At 48.2% G+C, this 24520-nt stretch overlaps 1 protein-coding gene across 1 annotated transcript in view; it reads left to right on the top strand.

The window, feature by feature from the left end:
* LOC139237829 (adhesion G protein-coupled receptor E2-like) overlaps positions 1-24520 on the top strand; it is a 141384-nt gene that overhangs the window by 29362 nt on the left and 87502 nt on the right. The window contains exon 8 of the mRNA XM_070867058.1: positions 5129-5316. Within this exon, the coding sequence (XP_070723159.1) occupies positions 5129-5316 (188 nt within the window). The remainder of the gene's footprint in view (positions 1-5128; positions 5317-24520) is intronic.

Here is a 24520-nt window from a genome sequence, read left to right as displayed (position 1 = left end):
CAGGACTCAAATGAACACTTTCACGGAGTATGGGAAATTCACTCCCCTCCTTTTCTGCTAGTTTTCCTCGGTACTGATCCCAGGTAGCAGCTGAAACACAGATGCAACACAGAGGAAAAATGGGGATTGATAAAAGCAAAGAGATCACGCGGGAACTTAATAAATCACTGGCTCGGCCTCAGCTGGTGAATTATGGACAATTCTGGGCACACACTTCAGGAAAGATGTAAAGGCCTTAGAAATGGTATAGAGGAAGTTTACCAGAATGTTACCATGGGGAGAGGTTGGAAAAGTTAGGACTGTTGTTCTTGGAACAGAGAAGGTGAACTATTGGAGATTTTCTAGATGATGCGAGGTTTTGGTAGAGCAGAAAGAGAGACATTATTCCCTTTGGTGACTGGGGCAATAACTAGATTCAAAATCATTGGCTAAAGATCTCGATGGGCGATGAGGAGAAATGTTTTCGCTCAGGGAGTGATGAGGAACTTTTGTCAGCAGCACCTCCCAACCCACGACCTCTACCACCTCGGAGGACAAGGGCAGCAAGCGCATGGGAACATCGCCACTCCCAATTTCCCCTCTATTGCGTCTGTAGGCACTCTAGTAATGACACCACGAAGCAAGGGATTGTACTTAAACTGTGGTGACCTGAATCCATTTATTACAGCTCATAAGTGAGGGTACTGCATGGTGAGCTCCCTCTTATACCTGTTTACCTGTCATGTACAGGTGACCCCTAGGTCTCCACCAGTTGCACCCTCTGGTGGTACAGGCGTAGTGTGTACAGTGTGAAGGTACATCCAGTGGTCTTATGTAACTGTACACTGAGTGTACAGGGAGTATACTTATATTATACATACACATCACCCTCCAAGCCACACATCATCACGACTTGGAAATATATCGGCCGTTCCTTCATGGTGGCTGGGTCAAAATCCTGGAACTCCCTCCCTAACAGCACAGTGGGAGTACCTTCACCACACGGACTGCAGCGGTTCAAGAAGGCGGCTCACCACCACCTTCTCAAGGGTGATTAGGGATGGGCAATAAATGCCGTCCTTCCCATGAATGAATTGTTAAAAAACTTTTAAGTGTAGGACTAAGCACGACTTTTCTTTTAAAGTGCCAGCACAGGCACGACAATCGAATGGCCTCCTTCTGTGCTGTAGGTTTCTATGATTCTATGATCCATTTCCTCCATTCTGCACCAGAATATCACTGCTCGTGTACTTCCTCTAGAAGGGCTTCAGGTGTCTGCATCTGATAAGGGTGCAAGTTATGTAAATTAGATGCAAATAAATGTCAAATAGCTCAACTCACAAATTTCCTCTCATAACTCAGTACTTGGAGTTACTGTGCACATTTCTGGGGTATGGAGTATAAAAGTAGGGAAGTCCTGCTACAGTTGTACAGGGCGTTGGTGAGGCCACACCTGGAGTACTGCGTACAGTTTTGGCCTCCTTATTTAAGGAGGGATATATTTGCATTGGAGGCAGTTCAGAGAAGGTTCAGGGAGGTTGATTCCTGAGAAGAAGGGGTTGTCTTATGAGGAAAGGTTGAGCAAGTTGAGCCCACACTCATTGGAGTTTAGAAGAATGAGAGGTGACCTTATTGAAACATACAAGATTCTGAGAGGGCTCAATCGACAAGGTAGATGCAGAGAGGATGGTTCCCCTCGTGGGGGAATCTGGAACTAGGGGGCAGAGTTTCAGAATAAGGGGTCGCCCATTTAAAACGGAAATGGAGGAATTTCTTCTCTCAGAGGGACGTGAATCTTTGGAACTCTCTGTCCCAGAGAGCTGTGGAGGCTGGGTCATTAAATATATTTAAGGTGGAGATAGACAGATTTTTGAACGATAAGGGAGTCAAGGGTTATGGGGAATGGGTGGGGAAGTAGAGTTGAGGCCAAGGTCAGATCAGCCGTGATCTTATTGAATGGCGGAGCAGGCTCGAGGGGTCAAATGGCCGACTCCTGCTCCTATTTCTTATATTATGTTTTTATGTACCGGTCTCCATATTATTGAAAGGATATAGAAGCACTGGAGAAGCTGCAAAAAAGATTTACAAGAATGATACCAGAATTGAGAGGGTGCACATATCAAGAAAAATAAGAACATAAGAACATAAGAAATAGGAGCAGGAGTAAGCCATACGGCCTCTCGAGCCTACTCTGCCATTCAATAAGATCATGGCTGATCTGATCATGGACTCTGGTCCACATCCCTGCCCGCTCCCCATAACCCCTTATTTCCTTATCGGTTAAGAAACTGTCTATCTCTGTCTTAAATTTATTCAATGACCCAGTCTCCACAGCTCTCTGAGGCAGCAAATTCCACAAATTTACAACCCTGTGAGAGAAGAAATTCTTCCTCATCTCAGTTTTAAATGGACGGCCCCTTATTCTAAGATTATGCCCCCTAGTTCTAGTCTCCCCTATCAGTGGGAAACATCCTCTCTGCATCCACCTTGTCAAGACCCCTCATAATCTTATAGGATTATAATCATAAAGGGTGAACCGGCTGGGTGAAGGTTGGGAGGTGACCTGACAGAGGTCCTTAAGGTTATGTAAGGGTTTGGTCGGGTAAACGCAGAGGCCTAGAAATTGGTCTCGGGCTGTGATTGGCCACCCGTTATACGCAGTCAATGGAACTGACTATCAGCCGCTGTGTATAACGGGAGCCGATTCGATACCGCCCATTTCGAGCCTGTGCCCAAGACCAATTCCTGGGCCTAGTTTCCACCTGTTGGGGAGATCAAAACTGGAGCCCATCCATATAAGATAGTCACTAATACATCCAGCAGGGAATTCAGGATATAAAAACGGAAAATACTGGAAATCTCAGCGGGTCAGGCAGCATCTTTTGAGAGAGAAACAGATTAAACGTTTCTGATCGATGACCCTTCGTCAGAATCTGAAGACCCTCCAGGCCCTTGAGCCAAAACCTTTCTCTCTCCACAGACGCTGCCAGGCCTGCTGAGATTTCCAGCATTTCTCTGTTCTTATTTCAGATTCCAGCATCCGCAGTGTTTTCCTTTTGGGAATTCAGGAGAAACCTCTTTACCCAGAGAGTGGTGAGAATATGGAACTCACTGCCACAGGGAGTGGTTGAAGCGAATAGTATCGATGCATTTAAGGGGAGGCTGGATAAGCACATGAGGGAGAAGGGAATAGAAGAATATGGAGACAGGGTGAGATAAAGAGGGGCGGGGGGAGGCACGTGTGGAGCATAAACACCGGCACGGACCAATTGGGTCGAGCGACCTCGTTCTGTGCTGTAAATTCTACTTGGCATAGACTGTTCCCCTAAAAAGCAGGCCGCTATTCCCTCCTCAGACACAGTGCAGTCAGTTACACTACCTCTGCCAGAAGGTAAATCACAAATTTACAGCAGCTTCAGGGAACAATGCAGTCAGTCAGTCATAGGCAGTCCCTCGAAATTGAGGAAGACTTGCTTCCACTCTAAAAATTAGTTCTAAGGTGAGTGGGAATTACAGTCCCTGTCACAGGTGGGACAGTCAGTGGTTGGAGGACAGGGTGGGTGGGTCAGGTTTGCCGCACGCTCCTTCCGCTGCCTGCGCTTGGTTTCTGCACGCTCTCGGCGACGAGACTCGAGGTGCTCAGCGCCCTCCCGGATGCTCCTCCTCCACTTCGGGCGGTCTTTGGCCGGGGACTCCCAGGTGTCGGTGGGGATGTCGCACTTTATCAGGGAGGCTTTGAGGGTGTCCTCGTAACATTTCTTCTGCCCACCTGGGGCTCGCCTGCCGTGTAGGAGTTTCGAGTAGAGCGCTTGCTTTGGGAGACTTGTGTCGGGCATGCGGTACAATGTGGCCCGCCCAACGGAGCTGGTCGAGTGTGGTCAGTGCTTCGATGCTGGGGATGTTGGCCCGATCGAGGCCAACATTGCAAAGTCGTAACAAATGGCGTAATGTTTATATTTCGACCACAAACGGGCTGGGTTTTCGGTGGTCAGCGCTCAGAGGGGCATTTGGAAGAAGAGCAGGGGAGTTATCCCCGGTGTCCTGGGCCGATATTTATTCACTCATATGTCGGTTGAGTGATAAATTTACCCCAGGGGAGCTTCCGTTTTTCTTCTTCAAATAGTTCATGGGATCTTTTACACCTATTTGCGAGGGGGCCTGGGTTTGGTATCTCTCCCTCAGCACTGCACTGGGAGTGTCAGCCTGGATTTTGTGCTCAGGTCAGTGAAGTGGGACTTGAACCCACAACCTTCTGAGGCAGAATGGAGTGTGTTGGCAACGGAGTCAGATCGACATGATTTGCATTTTCTAAAGTGTTGGCCCAGACGACCCTGCTTCTTGTTCCCGCGGGCGTTCGACTAAAAATTGGAGAGAAGATGCGCTGACCTGAAGCCGCAGCAGCCATGTGAAATCCCGGTCCAGAGGCCCCCACTGACTGCGTGTCGCAGCGCGTGCACATCGGGACATGCGCAGGCCTGGAGCTGCAGTCACATGGCTCAGGGCAGCCAATCAGGTGCAGTATATTCTCATTCATAATAATGGGAACTCCGTAAGTCTGAAACTCCTGTTACTATGAATGAGAAACGCCCCCAAAAACATTAATAAAAGAGTGAAAACATGCACAACATATTTTTATTAAATTAAAGTTATTAATGTATTTAAAAAATATATATTTTCCCAATTTAACATTTTTTTTAAATTATGCTTTAAAATAAACTTACGGTAGTGGGGAGGGTTTTAAACAATGAAATGCGTTTTTATAACTTTATTTTTAAATGTTTTTGTGTATTTTAAAACTCTTACGCCTGTATAAGTGGGCTATGCACCTGCTTTTATCAGGTGCAAGAGTTTTCAAGACATTTGCTGGGCAAGAGATGGGTAAATCCCGCAATCTTGCCCATGCAAATGTCCTCACTGCTGAGATGCGGAGGATCTGTTAAGCTCCAACTTGACAGATCGGAAAAGCAGGTTTTCAGCACATACGGGTTCGTACACACTCCGTACACACTCCGTCCAGGCCCAGGGGAGGTGGGATTTCAGGGCCAATACTTCAAGGCTTAGGAGCAGTGTGCCAGTGATGGCCCCCCTCCGCCTCCACATGGAACAAGTTTGGGCTTGAAATAACAACACAAACCTTACTTCCTGACAGATTTTGCAGCGGTTTCCCTCATCGCCTACACACAGATGGAGACTATTATGGACACAAATGATTTGGAAATGGAGAACAAGAAGTATGGAGAAGAGTATTTAGAGCTGAACTCAGATGTGCTGACGGCCACAATCAACAGCAACAAACCTTCTCTCCAAAACGTCAATTTTACCATCAAAAATAGACAGGTGTGTACAATGAGAAATCCTCACCCTGTTATAAGGCACTCACATAAAACACTCTCTGTGTGAGGTCTGTGGGGTATATCAGAGTGTTACAGTGAGGGGTATGGGGTATATCAGAGTATTACAGTGAGGGGTGTGGGGTATATCAGAGAGTTACAGTGAGGGTTGTGGGGTATATCAGAGTGTTACAGTGAGGGTGTGGGGTGTATCAGAGAGTATTACAGTGAGGAGTGTGGGGTATATCAATGTGTTACAGCGAGGGGTGTGGGGTATATCAGAGTGTTTCAGTGAGGAGTATGGGGTATAGCAGAGTATTACAGTGAGGAGTGTGGGGTATATCAGAGTGTTACAGCGATGGGTGTGGGGTAGATCAGAGTGTTAGTGAGGGGTGTGGGGTATATCAGAGATTTACAATGAGGGATGTGGGGTATATATCAGAGTGTTACAGTGAGAGATGTGGGGTATATCAGCGAGTGCTACAGTGAGGGGTGTGGGGTGTATCAGAGTGTTACAGTGAGGGTGTGGGGTATATCAGAGAGTGTTACAGTGAGGGATGTGGGGTGTATCAGAGTGTTACAGTGAGGGATGTGGGGTGCATCAGAAAATGTTACAGTGAGGGGTGTGGGGTGTATCAGAGAGTGTTACAGTGAGAGGTGTTGGGTATATCAGTGAGTGTTACAGTGAGGGGTGTATCAGAGTGTTACAGTGAGGGGTGTGGGGTATATCAGTGAGTGCTGCAGTGAGGGGTGTGTGGTGTATCAGAGTGTTAAAGTGAGGGTGTGGGGTATATCAGTGAGTGCTACAGTGAGGGGTGTATCAGAGTGCTGCAGTGAGGGGTGTGGGGTATATCAGAGTGTTACAGTGAGGGTGTGGGGTGTATCAGAGTGTTACAGTGAGGGTGTGGGGTATATCAGAGTTTTACAGTGAGGGGTGTGGGATATATCAGAGTGTTACAGTGAGGGGTGTTTTGTATATCAGAGTGTTACAGTGAGAGATGTGGGGTATATCAGCGAGTGCTACAGTGAGGGGTGTGGGGTGTATCAGAGTGTTACAGTGAGGGTGTGGGGTATATCAGAGAGTGTTACAGTGAGGGGTGTGGGGTATATCAGAGTGTTACAGTGAGGGTGTGGGGTGTATCAGAGAGTATTACAGTGAGGAGTGTGGGGTATATCAGAGTGTTACAGCGAGGGGTGTGGGGTATATCAGAGTGTTACAGTGAGGGGTATGGGGTATATCAGAGTGTTACAGCGAGAGGTGTGGGGTATATCAGAGTGTTACAGTGAGGGGTGTGGGGCAGATCAGAGTGTTAGTGAGGGGTGTGGGGTATATCAGAGAATTACAATGAGGGATGTGGGGTATATCAGAGTATTACAGTGAGGGATGTGGGGTGTATCAGAAAATGTTACAGTGAGGGGTGTGGGGTGTATCAGAGAGTGTTACAGTGAGAGGTGTTGGGTATATCAGTGAGTGTTACAGTGAGGGGTGTATCAGAGTGTTACAGTGAGGGGTGTGGGGTATATCAGTGAGTGCTGCAGTGAAGGGTGTGGGGTGGATCAGAGTGTTACAGTGAGGGGTGTGGGGTATATCAGAGAGTGTTACAGTGAGGGGTGTGGGGTATATCAGAGTGTTACAGTGAGGGTGTGGGGTGTATCAGAGTGTTACAGTGAGGGATGTGGGGTATATCAGAGTGTTACAGTGAGGGTGTGGGGTGTATCAGAGTGTTACAGTGAGGGTGTGGGGTATATCAGAGTGTTATAGTGAGGGTGTGGGGTGTATCAGAGTATTACAGTGAGAGTGTGGGGTATATCAGAGAGTGTTACAGTGAGGGTGTGGGGTATATCAGAGTTTTACAATGAGGGGTGTGGGGTATATCAGAGTGTTACAGTGAGGGGTGTGGGGTATATCAGAGTGTTACAGCGAGGGGTGTGGGGTATATCAGAGTGTTACAGTGAGGGGTATGGGGTATATCAGAGTGTTACAGCGATGGGTGTGGGGTATATCAAAGTGTTACAGTGAGGGGTGTGGGGTGGATCAGAGTGTTAATGAGGGGTGTGGGGTATATCAGAGAGTTACATTGAGGGATATGGGGTATATCAGAGTATTACAGTGAGGGGTGTGGGGTATATCAGAGTGTTACAGTGAGGGGTGTGGGGTATATCAGAGTGTTACAGTGAGGGTGTGGGGTGTATCAGAGTGTTACAGTGAGGGATGTGGGGTATATCAGAGTGTTACAGTGAGGGTGTGGGGTGTATCAGAGTGTTACAGTGAGGGTGTGGGGTATATCAGAGTGTTATAGTGAGGGTGTGGGGTGTATCAGAGTGTTACAGTGAGAGTGTGGGGTATATCAGAGAGTGTTACAGTGAGGGTGTGGGGTATATCAGAGTGTTACAGTGAGGGTGTGGGGTGTATCAGAGTGTTACAGTGAGGGATGTGGGGTATATCAGAGTGTTACAGTGAGGGTGTGGGGTGTATCAGAGTGTTACAGTGAGGGTGTGGGGTATATCAGAGTGTTATAGTGAGGGTGTGGGGTGTATCAGAGTGTTACAGTGAGAGTGTGGGGTATATCAGAGAGTGTTACAGTGAGGGTGTGGGGTATATCAGAGTTTTACAATGAGGGGTGTGGGGTATATCAGAGTGTTACAGTGAGGGGTGTGGGGTATATCAGAGAGTTACAGTGAGGGTTGTGGGGTATATCAGAGTGTTACAGTGAGGGTGTGGGGTGTATCAGAGTGTTACAGTGAGGGTGTGGGGTATATCAGAGTGTTATAGTGAGGGTGTGGGGTGTATCAGAGTGTTACAGTGAGAGTGTGGGGTATATCAGAGAGTGTTACAGTGAGGGTGTGGGGTATATCAGAGTTTTACAATGAGGGGTGTGGGGTATATCAGAGTGTTACAGTGAGGGGTGTGGGGTATATCAGAGAGTTACAGTGAGGGTTGTGGGGTATATCAGAGTGTTACAGTGAGGGTGTGGGATGTATCAGAGAGTATTACAGTGAGGAGTGTGGGGTATATCAGAGTGTTACAGCGAGGGGTGTGGGGTATATCAGAGTGTTACAGTGAGGGGTATGGGGTATATCAGAGTGTTACAGCGATGGGTGTGGGGTATATCAAAGTGTTACAGTGAGGGGTGTGGGGTGGATCAGAGTGTTAATGAGGGGTGTGGGGTATATCAGAGAGTTACATTGAGGGATATGGGGTATATCAGAGTATTACAGTGATGGGTGTGGGGTGTATCAGAGTGTTACAGTGAGGGATGTGGGGTGTATCAGAGTGTTACAGTGAGGGATGTGGGGTGTATCAGAAAATGTTACAGTGAGGGGTGTGGGGTGTATCAGAGAGTGTTACAGTGAGAGGTGTTGGGTATATCAGTGAGTGTTACAGTGAGGGGTGTATCAGAGTGCTACAGTGAGGGGTGTGGGGTACATCAGTGAGTGCTGCAGTGAGGGGTGTGGGGTGTATCAGAGTGTTACAGTGAGGGGTGTGGGGTATATCAGAGTTTTACAGTGAGGGGTGTGGGATATATCAGAGTGTTACAGTGAGGGGTGTTTTGTATATCAGAGTGTTACAGTGAGAGATGTGGGGTATATCAGCGAGTGCTACAGTGAGGGGTGTGGGGTGTATCAGAGTGTTACAGTGAGGGTGTGGGGTATATCAGAGAGTGTTACAGTGAGGGGTGTGGAGTATATCAGAGTGTTACAGTGAGGGTGTGGGGTGTATCAGAGAGTATTACAGTGAGGAGAGTGGGGTATATCAGAGTGTTACAGCGAGGGGTGTGGGGTATATTAGAGTGTTACAGTGAGGGGTATGGGGTATATCAGAGTGTTACAGCGAGAGGTGTGGGGTATATCAGAGTGTTACAGTGAGGGGTGTGGGGCAGATCAGAGTGTTAGTGAGGGGTGTGGGGTATATCAGAGAGTTACAATGAGGGATGTGGGGTATATCAGAGTATTACAGTGAGGGATGTGGGGTGTATCAGAAAATGTTACAGTGAGGGGTGTGGGGTGTATCAGAGAGTGTTACAGTGAGAGGTGTTGGGTATATCAGTGAGTGTTACAGTGAGGGGTGTATCAGAGTGTTACAGTGAGGGGTGTGGGGTATATCAGTGAGTGCTGCAGTGAGGGGTGTGGGGTATATCAGAGTGTTACAGTGAGGGGTGTGGGGTATATCAGAGAGTGTTACAGTGAGGGGTGTGGGGTATATCAGAGTGTTACAGTGAGGGTGTGGTGTGTATCAGAGTGTTACAGTGAGGGTGTGGGGTATATCAGAGTGTTACAGTGAGGGTGTGGGGTGTATCAGAGTGTTACAGTGAGAGTGTGGGGTATATCAGAGAGTGTTACAGTGAGGGTGTGGGGTATATCAGAGTTTTACAGTGAGGGGTGTGGGGTATATCAGAGTGTTACAGTGAGGGGTGTGGGGTATATCAGAGAGTTACAGTGAGGGTTGTGGGGTATATCAGAGTGTTACAGTGAGGGTGTGGGATGTATCAGAGAGTATTACAGTGAGGAGTGTGGGGTATATCAGAGTGTTACAGCGAGGGGTGTGGGGTATATCAGAGTGTTACAGTGAGGGGTATGGGGTATATCAGAGTGTTACAGCGATGGGTGTGGGGTATATCAAAGTGTTACAGTGAGGGGTGTGGGGTAGATCAGAGTGTTAATGAGGGGTTTGGGGTATATCAGAGTATTACAGTGAGGGTTGTGGGGTATATCAGAGTGTTACAGTGAGGGGTGTGGGGTATATCAGAGTTTTACAGTGATGGGTGTGGGGTGTATCTGAGTGTTACAGTGAGGGATGTGGGGTGTATAAGAGTGTTACAGTGAGGGATGTGGGGTGCATCAGAAAATGTTACAGTGAGGGGTGTGGGGTGTATCAGAGAGTGTTACAGTGAGAGGTGTTGGGTATATCAGTGAGTGTTACAGTGAGGGGTGTATCAGAGTGTTACAGTGAGGGGTGTGGGGTATATCAGTGAGTGCTGCAGTGAGGGGTGTGGGGTGTATCAGAGTGTTAAAGTGAGGGTGTGGGGTATATCAGTGAGTGCTGCAGTGAGGGGTGTGGGGTATATCAGAGTGTTACAGTGAGGGGTGTGGGGTATATCAGAGAGTGCTACAGTGAGGGGTGTGGGGTATATCAGAGTGTTACAGTGAGGGTGTGGTGTGTATCAGAGTGTTACAGTGAGGGTGTGGGGTATATCAGAGTTTTACAGTGAGGGGTGTGGGGTATATCAGAGTGTTACAGTGAGGGGTGTATCAGAGAGTGTTACAGTGAGGGGTGTGGGGTATATCAGTGAGTGCTGCAGTGATGGGTGTGGGGTGTATCAGAGTGTTAAAGTGAGGGTGTGGGGTATATCAGTGAGTGCTACAGTGAGGGGTGTATCAGGGTGTTACAGTGAGGGGTGTGGGGTATATCAGTGAGTGCTGCAGTGAGGGGTGTGGGGTATATCAGAGTGTTACAGTGAGGGGTGTGGGGTATATCAGAGTTTTACAGTGAGGGGTGTGGGATATATCAGAGTGTGACAGTGAGGGGTGTTTTGTATATCAGAGTGTTACAGTGAGAGATGTGGGGTATATCAGCGAGTGCTACAGTGAGGGGTGTGGGGTGTATCAGAGTGTTACAGTGAGGGTGTGGGGTATATCAGAGAGTGTTACAGTGAGGGGTGTGGAGTATATCAGAGTGTTACAGTGAGGGTGTGGGGTGTATCAGAGAGTATTACAGTGAAGAGTGTGGGGTATATCAGAGTGTTACAGCGAGGGTTTTGGGGTATATCAGAGTGTTACAGTGAGGGGTATGGGATATATCAGAGTGTTACAGCGAGAGGTGTGGGGTATATCAGAGTGTTACAGTGAGGGTGAGGGGTATATCAGAGTGTTACAGTGAGGGGTGTGGGGTATATCAGAGAGTGTTACAGTGAGGGGTGTGGGGTATATCAGAGTGTTACAGTGAGGGTGTGGTGTGTATCAGAGTGTTACAGTGAGGGTGTGGGGTATATCAGAGTTTTACAGTGAGGGGTGTGGGGTATATCAGAGTGTTACAGTGAGGGGTGTGGGGTATATCAGAGTGTTACAGTGAGTGGTGTGGGGTGTATCAAAGAGTGTTACAGTGAGAGGTGTTGGGTATATCAGTGAGTGCTACAGTGAGGGGTGTATCAGAGTGTTACAGTGAGTGGTGTGGGGTATATCAGTGAATGCTGCAGTGAGAGGTATGGGGTGTATCAGAGTGTTACAGTGAGGATGTGGGGTATATCAGTGAGTGCTACAGTGAGGGGTGTATCAGAGTGTTACAGTGAGGGGTGTGGGGTATATCAGAGTGTTACAGTGAGGGGTGTGGGGTATATCAGAGTGTTACAGTGAGAGATGTAGGGTATATCAGCGAGTGCTACAGTGAGGGGTGTGGGGTATATCAGAGAGTTACAGTGAGGGTTGTGGGGTATATCAGAGTGTTACAGTGAAGGTGTGGGGTGTATCAGAGAGTATTACAGTGAGGAATGTGGGGTATATCAGAGTGTTACAGTGAGGGGTATGGGGTATATCAGAGTGTTACAGCGATGGGTGTGGGGTATATCAAAGTGTTACAGTGAGGGGTGTGGGGTAGATCAGAGTGTTTATGAGGGGTGTGGGGTATATCAGAGAGTTACATTGAGGAATATGGGGTATATCAGAGTATTACAGTGAGGGGTGTGGGGTATATCAGAGTGTTACAGTGAGGGGTGTGGGGTATATCAGAGTTTTACAGTGATGGGTGTGGGGTGTATCAGAGTGTTACAGTGAGGGATGTGGGGTGTATCAGAGTGTTACAGTGAGGGATGTGGGGTGTATCAGAAAATGTTACAGTGAGGGGTGTGGGGTGTATCAGAGAGTGTGACAGTGAGAGGTGTTGGGTATATCAGTGAGTGTTCCAGTGAGGGGTGTATCAGAGAGTGTTACAGTGAGGGGTGTGGGGTATATCAGTGAGTGCTGCAGTGAGGGGTGTGGGGTGTATCAGAGTGTTAAAGTGAGGGTGTGGGGTATATCAGTGAGTGCTACAGTGAGGGGTGTATCAGGGTGTTACAGTGAGGGGTGTGGGGTATATCAGAGTTTTACAGTGAGGGGTGTGGGATATATCAGAGTGTTACAGTGAGGGGTGTTTTGTATATCAGAGTGTTACAGTGAGAGATGTGGGGTATATCAGCGAGTGCTACAGTGAGGGGTGTGGGGTGTATCAGAGTGTTACAGTGAGGGTGTGGGGTATATCAGAGAGTGTTACAGTGAGGGGTGTGGAGTATATCAGAGTGTTACAGTGAGGGTGTGGGGTGTATCAGAGAGTATTACAGTGAAGAGTGTGGGGTATATCAGAGTGTTACAGCGAGGGGTGTGGGGTATATCAGAGTGTTACAGTGAGGGGTATGGGATATATCAGAGTGTTACAGCGAGAGGTGTGGGGTATATCAGAGTGTTACAGTGAGGGGTGTGGGGCAGATCAGAGTGTTAGTGAGGGGTGTGGGGTATATCAGAGAGTTACAATGAGGGATGTGGGGTATATCAGAGCATTACAGTGAGGGATGTGGGGTGTATCAGAAAATGTTACAGTGAGGGGTGTGGGGTGTATCAGAGAGTGTTACAGTGAGAGGTGTTGGGTATATCAGTGAGTGTTACAGTGAGGGGTGTATCAGAGTGTTACAGTGAGGGGTGTGGGGTATATCAGTGAGTGCTGCAGTGAGGGGTGTGTGTTATATCAGAGTGTTACAGTGAGGGGTGTGGGGTATATCAGAGAGTGTTACAGTGAGGGGTGTGGGGTATATCAGAGTGTTACAGTGAGGGTGTGGTGCGTATCAGAGTGTTAGAGTGAGGGTGTGGGGTATATCAGAGTGTTACAGTGAGGGTGTGGGGTGTATCAGAGTGTTACAGTGAGAGTGTGTGGTATATCAGAGAGTGTTACAGTGAGGGTGTGGGGTATATCAGAGTTTTACAGTGAGGGGTGTGGGGTATATCAGAGTGTTACAGTGAGGGGTGTGGGGTATATCAGAGAGTTACAGTGAGGGTTGTGGGGTATATCAGAGTGTTACAGTGAGGGTGTGGGATGTATCAGAGAGTATTACAGTGAGGAGTCTGGGGTATATCAGAGTGTTACAGCGAGGGGTGTGGGGTATATCAGAGTGTTACAGTGAGGGGTATGGGGTATATCAGAGTGTTACAGCGATGGGTGTGGGGTATATCAAAGTGTTACAGTGAGGGGTGTGGGGTAGATCAGAGTGTTAATGAGGGGTGTGGGGTATATCAGAGTATTACAGTGAGGGGTGTGGGGTATATCAGAGTGTTACAGTGAGGGGTGTGGGGTATATCAGAGTTTTACAGTGATGGGTGTGGGGTGTATCAGAGTGTTACAGTGAGGGATGTGGGGTGTATCAGAGTGTCACAGTGAGGGATGTGGGGTGCATCAGAAAATGTTACAGTGAGGGGTGTGGGGTGTATCAGAGAGTGTTACAGTGAGAGGTGTTGGGTATATCAGTGAGTGTTACAGTGAGGGGTGTATCAGAGTGTTACAGTGAGGTGTGTGGGGTATATCAGTGAGTGCTGCAGTGAGGGGTGTGGGGTGTATCAGAGTGTTAAAGTGAGGGTGTGGGGTATATCAGTGAGTGCTGCAGGGAGGGGTGTGGGGTATATCAGAGTGTTACAGTGAGGGGTGTGGGGTATATCAGAGAGTGTTACAGTGAGGGGTGTGGGGTATATCAGAGTGTTACAGTGAGGGTGTGGGGTGTATCAGAGTGTTACAGTGAGGGTGTGGGGTATATCAGAGTTTTACAGTGAGGGGTGTGGGATATATCAGAGCGTTACAGTGAGGGGTGTGGGGTATATCAGAGTGTTACAGTGAGGGGTGTGGGGTGTATCAGAGAGTGTTACAGTGAGAGGTGTTGGGTATATCAGTGAGTGTTACAGTGAGGGGTGTATCAGAGTGTTACAGTGAGTGGTGTGGGGTATATCAGTGAATGCTGCAGTGAGAGGTGTGGGGTGTATCAGAGTGTTACAGTGAGGATGTGGGGTATATTAGTGAGTGCTACAGTGAGGGGTGTATCAGAGTGTTACAGTGAGGGGTGTGGGGTATATCAGAGTGTTACAGTGAGAGATGTGGGGTATATCAGCGAGTGCTACAGTGAGGGGTGTGGGGTATATCAGAGAGTTACAGTGAGGGTTGTGGGGTATATCAGAGTGTTACAGTGAAGGTGTGGGGTGTATCAGAGAGTATTACAGTGAGGAATGTGGGGTATATCAGAGTGTTACAGTGAGGGGTATGGGGTATATCAGAGTGTTACAGTGAGGGGTATGGGGTATATCAGAGTGTTACAGCGAGAGGTGTGGGCTATATCAGAGTGTTACAGTGAGGGGTGTGTGGTAGATCAGAGTGTTAGTGAGGGGTGTGAGGTATATCAGAGAGTTACAATGAGGGATGTGGGGTATATCAGAGTATTACAGTGAGGGGTGTGGGGTATATCAGAGTGTTACAGTGAGGGGTGTGGGGTATATCAGAGTATTACAGTGAGGGTGTGGGGTGTATCAGAGTGTTACAGTGAGGGTGTGGGGTATATCAGAGAGTGTTACAGTGAGGGTGTGGGGTATATCAGAGTTTTACAGTGAGGGGTGTGGGGTATATCAGAGTGTTACAGTGAGGGGTGTGGGGTATATCAGAGAGTTACAGTGAGGGTTGTGGGGTATATCAGAGAGTGTTACAGTGAGGGTGTGGGATGTATCAGAGAGTATTACAGTGAGGAGTGTGGGGTATATCAGAGTGTTACAGCGAGGGGTGTGGGGTATATCAGAGTGTTACAGTGAGGGGTATGGGGTATATCAGAGTGTTACAGTGAGGGGTGTGGGGTATATCAGAGTTTTACAGTGATGGGTGTGGGGTGTATCAGAGTGTTACAGTGAGGGATGTGGGGTGTATCAGAAAATGTTACAGTGAGGGGTGTGGGGTGTATCAGAGAGTGTTACAGTGAGAGGTGTTGGGTATATCAGTGAGTGTTACAGTGAGGGGTGTATCAGAGTGTTACAGTGAGGGGTGTGGGGTATATCAGTGAGTGCTGCAGTGAGGGGTGTGGGGTGTATCAGAATGTTAAAGTGAGGGTGTGGGGTATATCAGTGAGTGCTACAGTGAGGGGTGTATCAGGGTGTTACAGTGAGGGTGTGGGGTATATCAGTGAGTGCTGCAGTGAGGGGTGTGGGGTATATCAGAGTGTTACAGTGAGGGGTGTGGGGTATATCAGAGTTTTACAGTGAGGGGTGTGGGATATATCAGAGTGTTACAGTGAGGGGTGTTTTGTATATCAGAGTGTTACAGTGAGAGATGTGGGGTATATCAGCGAGTGCTACAGTGAGGGGTGTGGGGTGTATCAGAGTGTTACAGTGAGGGTGTGGGGTATATCAGAGAGTGTTACAGTGAGGGGTGTGGGGTATATCAGAGTTTTACAGTGATGGGTGTGGGGTGTATCAGAGTGTTACAGTGAGGGATGTGGGGTGTATCAGAAAATGTTACAGTGAGGGGTGTGGGGTGTATCAGAGAGTGTTACAGTGAGAGGTGTTGGGTATATCAGTGAGTGTTACAGTGAGGGGTGTATCAGAGTGTTACAGTGAGGGGTGTGGGGTATATCAGTGAGTGCTGCAGTGAGGGGTGTGGGGTGTATCAGAATGTTAAAGTGAGGGTGTGGGGTATATCAGTGAGTGCTACAGTGAGGGGTGTATCAGGGTGTTACAGTGAGGGTGTGGGGTATATCAGTGAGTGCTGCAGTGAGGGGTGTGGGGTATATCAGAGTGTTACAGTGAGGGGTGTGGGGTATATCAGAGTTTTACAGTGAGGGGTGTGGGATATATCAGAGTGTTACAGTGAGGGGCGTTTTGTATATCAGAGTGTTACAGTGAGAGATGTGGGGTATATCAGCGAGTGCTACAGTGAGGGGTGTGGGGTGTATCAGAGTGTTACAGTGAGGGTGTGGGGTATATCAGAGAGTGTTACAGTGAGGGGTGTGGAGTATATCAGAGTGTTACAGTGAGGGTGTGGGGTGTATCAGAGAGTATTAAAGTGAGGAGTGTGGGGTATATCAGAGTGTTACAGCGAGGGGTGTGGGGTATATCAGAGTGTTACAGTGAGGGGTATGGGGTATATCAGAGTGTTACAGCGAGAGGTGTGGGGTATATCAGAGTGTTACAATGAGGGATGTGGGGTATATCAGAGTATTACAGTGAGGGATGTGGGGTGTATCAGAAAATGTTACAGTGAGGGGTGTTTTGTATATCAGAGTGTTACAGTGAGAGATGTGGGGTATATCAGCGAGTGCTACAGTGAGGGGTGTGGGGTGTATCAGAGTGTTACAGTGAGGGTGTGGGGTATATCAGAGAGTGTTACAGTGAGGGGTGTGGAGTATATCAGAGTGTTACAGTGAGGGTGTGGGGTGTATCAGAGAGTATTACAGTGAAGAGTGTGGGGTATATCAGAGTGTTACAGCGAGGGGTGTGGGGTATATCAGAGTGTTACAGTGAGGGGTATGGGATATATCAGAGTGTTACAGCGAGAGGTGTGGGGTATATCAGAGTGTTACAGTGAGGGGTGTGGGGCAGATCAGAGTGTTAGTGAGGGGTGTGGGGTATATCAGAGAGTTACAATGAGGGATGTGGGGTATATCAGAGCATTACAGTGAGGGATGTGGGGTGTATCAGAAAATGTTACAGTGAGGGGTGTGGGGTGTATCAGAGAGTGTTACAGTGAGAGGTGTTGGGTATATCAGTGAGTGTTACAGTGAGGGGTGTATCAGAGTGTTACAGTGAGGGGTGTGGGGTATATCAGTGAGTGCTGCAGTGAGGGGTGTGTGTTATATCAGAGTGTTACAGTGAGGGGTGTGGGGTATATCAGAGAGTGTTACAGTGAGGGGTGTGGGGTATATCAGAGTGTTACAGTGAGGGTGTGGTGTGTATCAGAGTGTTACAGTGAGGGTGTGGGGTATATCAGAGTGTTACAGTGAGGGTGTGGGGTGTATCAGAGTGTTACAGTGAGAGTGTGGGGTATATCAGAGAGTGTTACAGTGAGGGTGTGGGGTATATCAGAGTTTTACAGTGAGGGGTGTGGGGTATATCAGAGTGTTACAGTGAGGGGTGTGGGGTATATCAGAGAGTTACAGTGAGGGTTGTGGGGTATATCAGAGTGTTACAGTGAGGGTGTGGGATGTATCAGAGAGTATTACAGTGAGGAGTGTGGGGTATATCAGAGTGTTACAGCGAGGGGTGTGGGGTATATCAGAGTGTTACAGTGAGGGGTATGGGGTATATCAGAGTGTTACAGCGATGGGTGTGGGGTATATCAAAGTGTTACAGTGAGGGGTGTGGGGTAGATCAGAGTGTTAATGAGGGGTGTGGGGTATATCAGAGTATTACAGTGAGGGGTGTGGGGTATATCAGAGTGTTACAGTGAGGGGTGTGGGGTATATCAGAGTTTTACAGTGATGGGTGTGGGGTGTATCAGAGTGTTACAGTGAGGGATGTGGGGTGTATCAGAGTGTCACAGTGAGGGATGTGGGGTGCATCAGAAAATGTTACAGTGAGGGGTGTGGGGTGTATCAGAGAGTGTTACAGTGAGAGGTGTTGGGTATATCAGTGAGTGTTACAGTGAGGGGTGTATCAGAGTGTTACAGTGAGGTGTGTGGGGTATATCAGTGAGTGCTGCAGTGAGGGGTGTGGGGTGTATCAGAGTGTTAAAGTGAGGGTGTGGGGTATATCAGTGAGTGCTGCAGGGAGGGGTGTGGGGTATATCAGAGTGTTACAGTGAGGGGTGTGGGGTATATCAGAGAGTGTTACAGTGAGGGGTGTGGGGTATATCAGAGTGTTACAGTGAGGGTGTGGGGTGTATCAGAGTGTTACAGTGAGGGTGTGGGGTATATCAGAGTTTTACAGTGAGGGGTGTGGGATATATCAGAGCGTTACAGTGAGGGGTGTGGGGTATATCAGAGTGTTACAGTGAGGGGTGTGGGGTGTATCAGAGAGTGTTACAGTGAGAGGTGTTGGGTATATCAGTGAGTGTTACAGTGAGGGGTGTATCAGAGTGTTACAGTGAGTGGTGTGGGGTATATCAGTGAATGCTGCAGTGAGAGGTGTGGGGTGTATCAGAGTGTTACAGTGAGGATGTGGGGTATATTAGTGAGTGCTACAGTGAGGGGTGTATCAGAGTGTTACAGTGAGGGGTGTGGGGTATATCAGAGTGTTACAGTGAGAGATGTGGGGTATATCAGCGAGTGCTACAGTGAGGGGTGTGGGGTATATCAGAGAGTTACAGTGAGGGTTGTGGGGTATATCAGAGTGTTACAGTGAAGGTGTGGGGTGTATCAGAGAGTATTACAGTGAGGAATGTGGGGTATATCAGAGTGTTACAGTGAGGGGTATGGGGTATATCAGAGTGTTACAGCGAGAGGTGTGGGCTATATCAGAGTGTTACAGTGAGGGGTGTGTGGTAGATCAGAGTGTTAGTGAGGGGTGTGAGGTATATCAGAGAGTTACAATGAGGGATGTGGGGTATATCAGAGTATTACAGTGAGGGGTGTGGGGTATATCAGAGTGTTACAGTGAGGGGTGTGGGGTATATCAGAGTATTACAGTGAGGGTGTGGGGTGTATCAGAGTGTTACAGTGAGGGTGTGGGGTATATCAGAGAGTGTTACAGTGAGGGTGTGGGGTATATCAGAGTTTTACAGTGAGGGGTGTGGGGTATATCAGAGTGTTACAGTGAGGGGTGTGGGGTATATCAGAGAGTTACAGTGAGGGTTGTGGGGTATATCAGTGAGTGTTACAGTGAGGGTGTGGGATGTATCAGAGAGTATTACAGTGAGGAGTGTGGGGTATATCAGAGTGTTACAGCGAGGGGTGTGGGGTATATCAGAGTGTTACAGTGAGGGGTATGGGGTATATCAGAGTGTTACAGCGATGGGTGTGGGGTATATCAAAGTTTTACAGTGAGGGGTGTGGGGTATATCAGAGTGTTACAGTGAGGGGTGTGGGGTATATCAGAGTTTTACAGTGATGGGTGTGGGGTGTATCAGAGTGTTACAGTGAGGGATGTGGGGTGTATCAGAAAATGTTACAGTGAGGGGTGTGGGGTGTATCAGAGAGTGTTACAGTGAGAGGTGTTGGGTATATCAGTGAGTGTTACAGTGAGGGGTGTATCAGAGTGTTACAGTGAGGGGTGTGGGGTATATCAGTGAGTGCTGCAGTGAGGGGTGTGGGGTGTATCAGAATGTTAAAGTGAGGGTGTGGGGTATATCAGTGAGTGCTACAGTGAGGGGTGTATCAGGGTGTTACAGTGAGGGTGTGGGGTATATCAGTGAGTGCTGCAGTGAGGGGTGTGGGGTATATCAGAGTGTTACAGTGAGGGGTGTGGGGTATATCAGAGTTTTACAGTGAGGGGTGTGGGATATATCAGAGTGTTACAGTGAGGGGTGTTTTGTATATCAGAGTGTTACAGTGAGAGATGTGGGGTATATCAGCGAGTGCTACAGTGAGGGGTGTGGGGTGTATCAGAGTGTTACAGTGAGGGTGTGGGGTATATCAGAGAGTGTTACAGTGAGGGGTGTGGAGTATATCAGAGTGTTACAGTGAGGGTGTGGGGTGTATCAGAGAGTATTAAAGTGAGGAGTGTGGGGTATATCAGAGTGTTACAGCGAGGGGTGTGGGGTATATCAGAGTGTTACAGTGAGGGGTATGGGGTATATCAGAGTGTTACAGCGAGAGGTGTGGGGTATATCAGAGTGTTACAATGAGGGATGTGGGATATATCAGAGTATTACAGTGAGGGATGTGGGGTGTATCAGAAAATGTTACAGTGAGGGTGTGGGGTATATCAGAGTGTTACAGTGAGGGTGTGGGGTGTATCAGAGTGTTACAGTGAGAGTGTGGGGTATATCAGAGAGTGTTACAGTGAGGGTGTGGGGTATATCAGAGTTTTACAGTGAGGGGTGTGGGGTATATCAGAGTGTTACAGTGAGGGGTGTGGGGTATATCAGAGAGTTACAGTGAGGGTTGTGGGGTATATCAGAGTGTTACAGTGAGGGTGTGGGATGTATCAGAGAGTATTACAGTGAGGAGTGTGGGGTATATCAGAGTGTTACAGCGAGGGGTGTGGGGTATATCAGAGTGTTACAGTGAGGGGTATGGGGTATATCAGAGTGTTACAGCGATGGGTGTGGGGTATATCAAAGTGTTACAGTGAGGGGTGTGGGGTAGATCAGAGTGTTAATGAGGGGTGTGGGGTATATCAGAGTATTACAGTGAGGGGTGTGGGGTATATCAGAGTGTTACAGTGAGGGGTGTGGGGTATATCAGAGTTTTACAGTGATGGGTGTGGGGTGTATCAGAGTGTTACAGTGAGGGATGTGGGGTGCATCAGAAAATGTTACAGTGAGGGGTGTGGGGTGTATCAGAGAGTGTTACAGTGAGAGGTGTTGGGTATATCAGTGAGTGTTACAGTGAGGGGTGTATCAGAGTGTTACAGTGAGGGGTGTGGGGTATATCAGTGAGTGCTGCAGTGAGGGGTGTGGGGTGTATCAGAGTGTTAAAGTGAGGGTGTGGGGTATATCAGTGAGTGCTGCAGTGAGGGGTGTGGGGTATATCAGAGTGTTACAGTGAGGGGTGTGGGGTATATCAGAGAGTGTTACAGTGAGGGGTGTGGGGTGTATCAGAGTGTTACAGTGAGGGTGTGGGGTGTATCAGAGTGTTACAGTGAGGGTGTGGGGTATATCAGAGTTTTACAGTGAGGGGTGTGGGGTATATCAGAGTGTTACAGTGAGGGGTGTGGGGTATATCAGAGTGTTACAGTGAGGTGTGTGGGGTGTATCAGAGAGTGTTACAGTGAGAGGTGTTGGGTATATCAGTGAGTGTTACAGTGAGGGGTGTATCAGAGTGTTACAGTGAGTGGTGTGGGGTATATCAGTGAATGCTGCAGTGAGAGGTGTGGGGTGTATCAGAGTGTTGCAGTGAGGATGTGGGGTATATCAGTGAGTGCTACAGTGAGGGGTTTATCAGAGTGTTACAGTGAGGGGTGTGGGGTATATCAGAGTGTTACAGTGAGGGGTGTGGGGTATATCAGAGTGTTACAGTGAGAGATGTGGGGTATATCAGCGAGTGCTGCAGTGAGGGGTGTGGGGTATATCAGAGATTTACAGTGAGGGTTGTGGGGTATATCAGAGTGTTACAGTGAAGGTGTGGGGTGTATCAGAGAGTATTACAGTGAGGAATGTGGGGTATATCAGAGTGTTACAGTGAGGGGTATGGGGTCTATCAGAGTGTTACAGCAAGAGGTGTGGGCTATATCAGATTGTTACAGTGAGGGGTGTGTGGTAGATCAGAGTGTTAGTGAGGGGTGTGAGGTATATCAGAGAGTTACAATGAGGGATGTGGGGTATATCAGAGTATTACAGTGAGGGGTGTGGGGTATATCAGAGTGTTACAGTGAGGGGTGTGGGGTATATCAGAGTTTTACAGTGATGGGTGTGGGGTGTATCAGAGTGTTACAGTGAGGGATGTGGGGTGTATCAGAAAATGTTACAGTGAGGGGTGTGGGGTGTATCAGAGAGTGTTACAGTGAGAGGTGTTGGGTATATCAGTGAGTGTTACAGTGAGGGGAGTATCAGAGTGTTACAGTGAGGGGTGTGGGGTATATCAGTGAATGCTGCAGTGAGGGGTGTGGGGTGTATCAGAGTGTTACAGTGAGAGATGTGGGGTATATCAGCGAGTGCTACAGTGAGGGGTGTGGGGTGTATCAGAGTGTTACAGTGAGGGTGTGGGGTATATCAGAGAGTGTTACAGTGAGGGTGTGGGGTATATCAGAGTTTTACAGTGAGGGGTGTGTGGTATATCAGAGTGTTACAGTGAGGGGTGTGGGGTATATCAGAGTGTTACAGTGAGGGTGTGGGGTATATCAGAGTTTTACAGTGAGGGGTGTGGGGTGTATCAGAGTGTTACAGTGAGGGATGTGAGGTGTATCAGAGAATGTTACAGTGAGGGGTGTGGTATGTATCAGAGTGTTACAGTGAGGGATGTGAGGTGTATCAGAGAATGTTACAGTGAGAGGTGTGGGGTATATCAGAGTGTTACAGTGAGGGGTGTAGGATATATCAGAGAGTGTTAAAGTGAGGGATGTGGGGTGTATCAGAGAATGTTACAGTGAGGGGTGTGGGGTATATCAGAGAGTGTTACAGTGAGGGTGTGGGGTATATTAGAGTTTTACAGCGAGGGGTGTGGGGTATATCAGAGTGTTACAGTGAGGGGTGTGGGGTATATCAGTGTGTACAGTGAGGAGTGTGGGATATATCAGAGAGTGGTACAGTGAGGGGTGTGGGGTATATCAGAATGTAACAGTGAGGGGTGTGGGGTATATAAGAGTGTTACAGTGAGGGGTGTGGGGTATATCAGAGTGCTACAGATAGGGGTGTGGGGTATATCAGAGTGTTACAGTGAGGGGTGTGGGGTATATCAGAGTGTTACAGCGAGGTGTGTGGGGTATATCAGAGTGTTACAGTGAGGGGTGTGGGGTATATCAGTGTGTACAGTGAGGAGTGTGGGATATATCAGAGAGTGGTACAGTGAGGGGTGTGGGGTATATCAGAATGTAACAGTGAGGGGTGTGGGGTATATCAGAGCGTGCAGTGAGGAATGTGGGATATATCAGAGAGTGTTACAGTGAGGGTGTGGGATGTATCAGAGAGTATTACAGTGAGGAGTGTGGGGTATATCAGAGTGTTACAGTGAGGGTGTGGGGTGTATCAGAGTGTTACAGTGAGAGTGTGGGGTATATCAGAGAGTGTTACAGTGAGGGTGTGGGGTATATCAGAGTTTTACAGTGAGGGGTGTGGGGTATATCAGAGTGTTACAGTGAGGGGTGTGGGGTATATCAGAGAGTTACAGTGAGGGTTGTGGGGTATATCAGAGTGTTACAGTGAGGGTGTGGGATGTATCAGAGAGTATTACAGTGAGGAGTGTGGGGTATATCAGAGTGTTACAGCGAGGGGTGTGGGGTATATCAGAGTGTTACAGTGAGGGGTATGGGGTATATCAGAGTGTTACAGCGATGGGTGTGGGGTATATCAAAGTGTTACAGTGAGGGGTGTGGGGTAGATCAGAGTGTTAATGAGGGGTGTGGGGTATATCAGAGTATTACAGTGAGGGGTGTGGGGTATATCAGAGTGTTACAGTGAGGGGTGTGGGGTATATCAGAGTTTTACAGTGATGGGTGTGGGGTGTATCAGAGTGTTACAGTGAGGGATGTGGGGTGCATCAGAAAATGTTACAGTGAGGGGTGTGGGGTGTATCAGAGAGTGTTACAGTGAGAGGTGTTGGGTATATCAGTGAGTGTTACAGTGAGGGGTGTATCAGAGTGTTACAGTGAGGGGTGTGGGGTATATCAGTGAGTGCTGCAGTGAGGGGTGTGGGGTGTATCAGAGTGTTAAAGTGAGGGTGTGGGGTATATCAGTGAGTGCTGCAGTGAGGGGTGTGGGGTATATCAGAGTGTTACAGTGAGGGGTGTGGGGTATATCAGAGAGTGTTACAGTGAGGGGTGTGGGGTGTATCAGAGTGTTACAGTGAGGGTGTGGGGTGTATCAGAGTGTTACAGTGAGGGTGTGGGGTATATCAGAGTTTTACAGTGAGGGGTGTGGGGTATATCAGAGTGTTACAGTGAGGGGTGTGGGGTATATCAGAGTGTTACAGTGAGGTGTGTGGGGTGTATCAGAGAGTGTTACAGTGAGAGGTGTTGGGTATATCAGTGAGTGTTACAGTGAGGGGTGTATCAGAGTGTTACAGTGAGTGGTGTGGGGTATATCAGTGAATGCTGCAGTGAGAGGTGTGGGGTGTATCAGAGTGTTGCAGTGAGGATGTGGGGTATATCAGTGAGTGCTACAGTGAGGGGTTTATCAGAGTGTTACAGTGAGGGGTGTGGGGTATATCAGAGTGTTACAGTGAGGGGTGTGGGGTATATCAGAGTGTTACAGTGAGAGATGTGGGGTATATCAGCGAGTGCTGCAGTGAGGGGTGTGGGGTATATCAGAGATTTACAGTGAGGGTTGTGGGGTATATCAGAGTGTTACAGTGAAGGTGTGGGGTGTATCAGAGAGTATTACAGTGAGGAATGTGGGGTATATCAGAGTGTTACAGTGAGGGGTATGGGGTCTATCAGAGTGTTACAGCAAGAGGTGTGGGCTATATCAGATTGTT

Source organism: Pristiophorus japonicus, chromosome 24 (assembly GCF_044704955.1).
Source record: "Pristiophorus japonicus isolate sPriJap1 chromosome 24, sPriJap1.hap1, whole genome shotgun sequence".
Lineage (NCBI taxonomy): Eukaryota > Metazoa > Chordata > Chondrichthyes > Pristiophoridae > Pristiophorus > Pristiophorus japonicus.
This window is presented reverse-complemented; position numbering and strand designations above follow the sequence as displayed.